This window comes from Phyllobates terribilis, unplaced genomic scaffold (assembly GCF_046119375.1).
Source record: "Phyllobates terribilis strain yellow unplaced genomic scaffold, ASM4611937v1 Scaffold_7__3_contigs__length_470593459, whole genome shotgun sequence".
Classification (NCBI taxonomy): Eukaryota; Metazoa; Chordata; class Amphibia; order Anura; family Dendrobatidae; genus Phyllobates; species Phyllobates terribilis.
Genome location: NW_027362767.1, coordinates 403,431,738 through 403,437,737, shown reverse-complemented (window position 1 = coordinate 403,437,737; position 6,000 = coordinate 403,431,738). Strand labels below are relative to the sequence as shown.

Below are 6,000 nucleotides of genomic sequence, written 5' to 3'. Positions count from 1 at the left end.
ATCAGGGAACGTTGGGGGTGTATATAACACACACAGTGTGGCTGCAGTATATACGGCATACAAACAATATATTTATAGTGAAGCACACATATTATTATAAAGCCCATTACTTCCGGGCTGCTGTACATGTGAAGAGGGTTACATACATATAATAGATATATAATATACAAGTACAATGCACCAACAGTGACAGGGCGAGGACATATACATCCTCATCTGACGATGATATAGCTGGGACTTGTAGTTCAGATGGGTGGGTGACAGGTTGTGCAGACTGCGGAGCCATATCAGCAGCAGAATACTCCATCCTGGAGGTCCCCACCAGTCTATGAAGCTCCCTGTGTCTGCAGTCACTTAGCACAGCCCCTGTGTCCCTCCTCCAGCTCCATGCAAAAGAGGGGAGGGGCAGCTGCAGAGCTCAATATGGCGGAGCCCACAGTCTGACCTAGTCGTGTGTTTTGTACAGGAAGACAGTGACTTGTGATGGCTTCGATCAGAGGACTCCTGAGGAGAGGTGAGCGCTGTCACCGAGTCACCATACTGCCTTAGCCATTGTAGTCACTCAGACTCTTAAAGGGAGAGAGTTGTGATTGTCTGCAGCGGTGCGAGACTTGTTATTATTGACTTTATTGATATAATATCCTAATTAATGCAAACATATAACCATGTGTGATCACACACGTGTCCGCCCCCGACTCTGGGTGCAGACTTGTGGCTCTGCAGACTTTGTTTCCAACCCCTCCTGCTGCACTGAACTTTACTCCAGATACTTTGTTACTCTGACTCTTGATCCAGAGGCGGCTGACGAGGTAAATGCATGGTCTGTATACGACCCCATTAATTCAGTAGGATTGCAAGTTAAAGAATTGTTGGGTGGTCTCCTATCTGTGGCTCTGCAGTGTACGACTGGGGCTGCACAGCGACTTTGGCTACTAAATCGGTCACGCAGCCAAAAATCGCTCTCCGCTGCTTCTACGTCGCAGGGGGTTGCATTGCAAAGTAGGAAATGGCAAAAAGTAAGAACCAGTTGGACTTTTTGCAACTTGCTTTTTCGTGGTTGCAATGCACCCCCCTCATTCCCCTGCATTACGCTGCAATGTAGAAGGGGCATGTATCGTTTTTGGGCTGCGTGACCCATATCGTGGCCAAAATCAATGTGTAGCCCAAAGTTCTCAACTTCCTAAAAAAAAAATTCTGAACAACTGAAAAATTTTTAGTAAATTTTTACTCACATTTGAGATGCCCCCTAAAGACCACGCTCCCTAGGGAATAAAAGTTCCCCAATCTACTCATCGGTGCGGATCCCAACAGTGGGACACCCCCGTATCTGCAAGTTATCATTTATTCTGCTGACAAGTGTTTTTTCACTGGATAACTCATTAAAAACTGGCTCAGGAGAAGCAGAGTAAACCAGCTAAATTTCACTTGTGTGTGTGCCACTTGACAAATTTTGCATATTTGACACCTGCCGAGTGTCAGCATTAGAAATAGTGCATTTTTGTGACAATATACGTGTAAATTACGGCAGAAATGTCCTGCCAGTCCTGCCCATATAATCCAAACTGTGAAGCTTTACTCCAACATGCCCATCGCAAACAATCACAGTGCGGCTTTCATTTCTTATAGCGCTCTTGATGAAAGAAAGCTGCTCTGCGATTGGTTGCTAAACAGAGAGCTGTAATCTGCACGAACTAAATATTGGTGCAAAGAATCAGTTTATATTTTAACCCCATCCCTCCCACAAAAATAAGTATCAATCGACAAATAACTAAGTAGCCCAAATTAGTACTAAAAGAAAGGTCCCAACTCCATATTCACGGAGACCCAGCGCCATTTTATCCAACATGTATGAATGTATCCAATGGCTGAGACGCAGTGTGCTCTGCGGCATTGTGTGCACTGCCGCGGGCACCGCACATTCCCCCTCTCAGGGCGCCGCACACTGCACTGAAGCCGCCACTAACTACAAATATGGGGAAGCGCTGCACAACCGCCCTGTCCGCGGGAGAACGCTATGCGTGTACGTTGCCAGCCAACCGAGGTCCACAGTAAAAGGTGGCCCAATTCGGACGTGTCCTGGCAGCCCGGACTCTGAGTATCTGCACCCAATGCCGCAGTGGCACTGCCCCGCCGACTTCCTGCTTGCTGGGAGTCGGTGGCGCTCTGCTGTTTGAGTGAAAGTTCAGTCCGATGTTTTCCACAAACTCATTGATTTGCATGCAATGCGAATATCGGATCAAACTCGGACATGCTGCGATTTTTTTTTCTCCCCCAAACGGGCTCTGTCCAAGGACAAAATCTGACATGTGCTCGGCCCCATAGACTAACATTGGTCTGAGTGTAATCCAATATTTTGTTGGATCCCAATTGGACTGAAAATACGGCCATGTGTACGAGCCCTAAGGATCAGCCATCAATATCTAAACAGAGATGAACCACTTTTGGGGGAGAAGGTGACACGTTTCACCACTATGTGATGGCAGCGTGTTCTGAGGTTATAATTAATGATTCCAGGTTGGCACAATATGGGGTTTATATGATATGGCAACATTGCACTTTTTCCACCCTGTTAAGATGTTCGGCTAGCACTGGTATTATGTGTGATGATGAGAGGATGACACTAAGGTGATGTATGTTTAATGTTTAGACATCTACAAGGTGATCCTACGTTTCCCAAATATGTCTTCCGACGCAGCGCTATCCTCCTACAGCTATGAGACCCTGAAAGTCACCACGCCGGCTGATCACATCTACCATGTAGAGATAAACCGCCCGGAGAAGAGGAATGCAATGAACAAGGCTTTCTGGAGGTGCGAAGGTCTAATATTATCATTATTTCTGCTTTCTGTAGGGCTGATATATTGTAGACACTAGATATCACGTCTCCCCCCCCCCCCCCCATTAACACAATAGACATCTATGGCCTAAGTGCAGGACTTGTCCGGCTGCTGCATCCAGGTGGGCACAGGTGTGCGGCCACTTCTACCCTCCCAATCCTGCCTGGATGGTGGCTGCCAGGGCTGTGGAGTTGGAGTCGGTATAAAATGGACCTATTCCAACTCCTAAAATATATAATAAATTGGTACAGTAGTTCAGTGCAGGATGTGCTGTAAAGTTTTTCCTAAGAATTTGGGAAAGTTATGAAATGTCCTATAAATGTCTGTCCTGTTCCTGATCTAAGGATCTCAGCTTTTTGTTGAGATGAATCTGTGCTGTGTAGCATCGGTGTCTCTGCCTCCTGCGGGGCAGAGACACTGTTCCCTTCACCGCCGCGGTCCCAGTCCGGCGTCTTCCTGTTCCCCTGCTGCTAAGGCCCGCACTGCGTGCAGCTTCCCGGGCACTGTGCTTAGGCGCGCGCGCTCCCTCCCTCTTAAAGGGGCCGTGCGCCGTCCTAAAGAGTCCCCGGCCAATGGCCGGAGGACTGCCCCTATATTAAGCACCGCCTCCAAAATGGAGGTGCCTGTGCAAGGTTGTTGTTTGTGTGCTAACACTCTCCTCAGCCCTCAGGTTCCTTGCCCGCCAGTCTGTCTAACAGTCCTGCCCGCCAGTCTGTCTAACACTCATGCCCCCAGTCTGTCTAACACTCATACCCGCCAGTCTGTCTATTAGCCGTGCCCGCCAGCCTGACTACCCGGAGCACCTGCCAGATTACCTGCCGTGCCCGCCTGCCTGCCTTCCCGGAGCACCTGCCAGTTACCCGCCGTGCTCACCAGCCTGCCAACCCGGAGTACTTGCCAGTTACCTGCCGTGCTCGCCAGCCTGCCAACCCAGAGCACCTACCAGTTACCTGCCGTGCTCGCCAGCCTGCCAACCCGGAGCACCTACCAGTTACCTGCCGTACCCACCTGCCTTTCTGGATTCCGGAGCCACAGGGAATCTCATTCAACAGGCCGTTGTGGAGCGTTATCAGATTCCTACCATACGTCTGGCTGAACCTTTGGCGGTTTCCTCAATGGATTCTTCTTCGTCAAGAAGAAAGACGGCTGTCTTCGTCCTTCCATTGACTATAGGGGTCTAAACCAGATTACCATCAAAAATAAGTACCCCTGCCTCTCATCTCGGAGTTGTTTGACCGCGCGAAGATCTTCACCTAGCTCGATCTTCGGGGGGTGTACAATCTGGTCCAGATTCGCCAGGGAGACGAGTGTAAGACAACATTCAACACCCGGACGGTCACTACGAATACCGCGTGATGCCCTTCAGTCTCTGTAATGCTCCAGCCGTCTTTCAGGAGCTAGTTAACGACATCTTCCGAGATCTCCTGTATTCCTGCGTGGTGGTGTACCTGGACGACATCTTGGTGTTCTCCCTGGATCTGCCTTCACACCGGAGGGATGTTCGTCAGGTTCTGCTGAGGCTCCAGAAGAATTGCCTGTATGCTAAATACGAGAAATGCCTCTTTGAGCAGACCTCCTTGCCGCTTCCCGAGAAGGTGTCAGCAGTCTTAAAGTGGCCCCGACCGGAGGGATTGAAGGCGATTCAACGGTTTCTGGGTTTCGCGAACTATTACAGCCTCTTCATTCCTCATTTTTCCTCCCGGACTGCTCCCATCTCTGCTCTCACCCGTAAAGGAGCAAATCCCAGGGAGTGGTCTTCCGAGGCGGAGAAAGCCTTTGTCTCCCTAAAACAAGCCTTCTCCTCCGCTCCAGTGCTACACCGTCCAGATTACAACAAGCAGTTCTTCCTGGAGGTTGATGCCTCCTCCTCCGGGGCCGGAGCAGTGCTCACCCAGAAATCCTCATCCAGGAGAATGGTAACCTGCGGCTTCTTCTCCAAGCTCTTCTCCTCGTCCGAGCGCAACTACTCCATAGGAGATAGGGAGCTGCTGGCCATCAAATTAGCGCTGGAGGAGTGGCACTACTTGCTGGAGGGGGCTCTGCCGGTGGTCATCTACACTGACCATAAAAACCTCGCTTATTTGCAGAATGCCCAAAGACTAAACCCGCGTCAGGCCAGATGGTCACTATTCTTCGCTCGATTCTGCTTTACTCTTCACTACCGCCCGGCAGACAAGAACATTAAAGCCGACACACTATCCCGTTCATTTTTGTCTACCGACCAGGAGGAGGAGCCTCTACATATCATTAATCCCTCCAAAATAATGACTGTTGCTCCGTTTGACCTATCCCATCTACCTCCCGGTAAGACCTTTGTAGCAGTTCAGGATCGGAAGAAGGTTTTACTGTGGGGTCATTCGTCCAAACTTGCTGGTCACGCCGGCCAGAGGAAGACATTTCTGCTCATTGCCCGACATTATTGGTGGCCCACCCTGCGCAAGGATGTTGCAGAATTTTTCGCGGCTTGTTCCTCTTGTGCCTGTAACACGATACCTAGGCACCTTCCAGCCGGTCGTCTTCTTCCTCTTCCTGTGCCTTCTGCTCCATGGCAACATATTGCAATGGACTTCATCACCGATCTCCCTGTTTCTGCCGGTTGTACTGTCATTTGGGTGGTCGCTGACCGCTTTTCTAAGGTGACCCACTTCATTCCCCTGCCTGGTCTTCCGTCTGCATCGGTGCTGGCTAAGGACTTCATCCATCACATCTTCCGTCTTTACGGCTTACCCCTCCACATTGTCTCGGATCGCGGAGCTCAATTCACTTCGCGCTTCTGGAGAGCCATGTGCAAGCTGCTGGATGTCTCCTTGGATTTTTCATCGGCCTATCATCCTCAGTCCAATGGCCAAGTGGAACGCATCAATCAAATCCTCACCAGTTTTCTTCGACACTTTGTCAACGCTCACCATAGCGATTGGGTTGAGCTCCTGCCCTGGGCCGAGTTTTCCTATAACAACCATGAGAGTGAGTCTTCTGCTAAAACTCAGTTTTTTGTGGTCTACGGTCAACACCCCCGTATTCCGTTTCTCTTCTCCTCTTCAGTGGACAATCCTGCCACGGAGTCTCTCATCAGCGAATTTTCTGCAATTTGAGAAGATACTAGATCTGCGCTTCTTCAGTCCTCGGAGTGGATGAAGAAGCATGCTGATAATAGACGTCTGGA

General features: G+C 50.0%; 1 protein-coding gene across 2 annotated transcripts in view; it reads left to right on the top strand.

Annotated features, from left to right (window-relative positions):
- Nucleotides 1-361: 361 nt before the first annotated feature.
- The window catches only part of LOC141155046 (delta(3,5)-Delta(2,4)-dienoyl-CoA isomerase, mitochondrial-like), a 31,271-nt gene continuing 25,632 nt past the window's right edge, over nucleotides 362-6,000 (top strand). The window contains exons 1-2 of one of the 2 annotated variants that reach the window (XM_073641665.1): nucleotides 362-514; nucleotides 2,648-2,810. In XM_073641665.1, the coding sequence (XP_073497766.1) occupies nucleotides 484-514; nucleotides 2,648-2,810 (194 nt within the window). In that variant the 5' untranslated portion in view covers nucleotides 362-483. Of the gene's footprint in view, nucleotides 515-676; nucleotides 810-2,647; nucleotides 2,811-6,000 lie in introns of those variants that run through there. The other variant, XM_073641667.1, reaches the window with a different exon arrangement.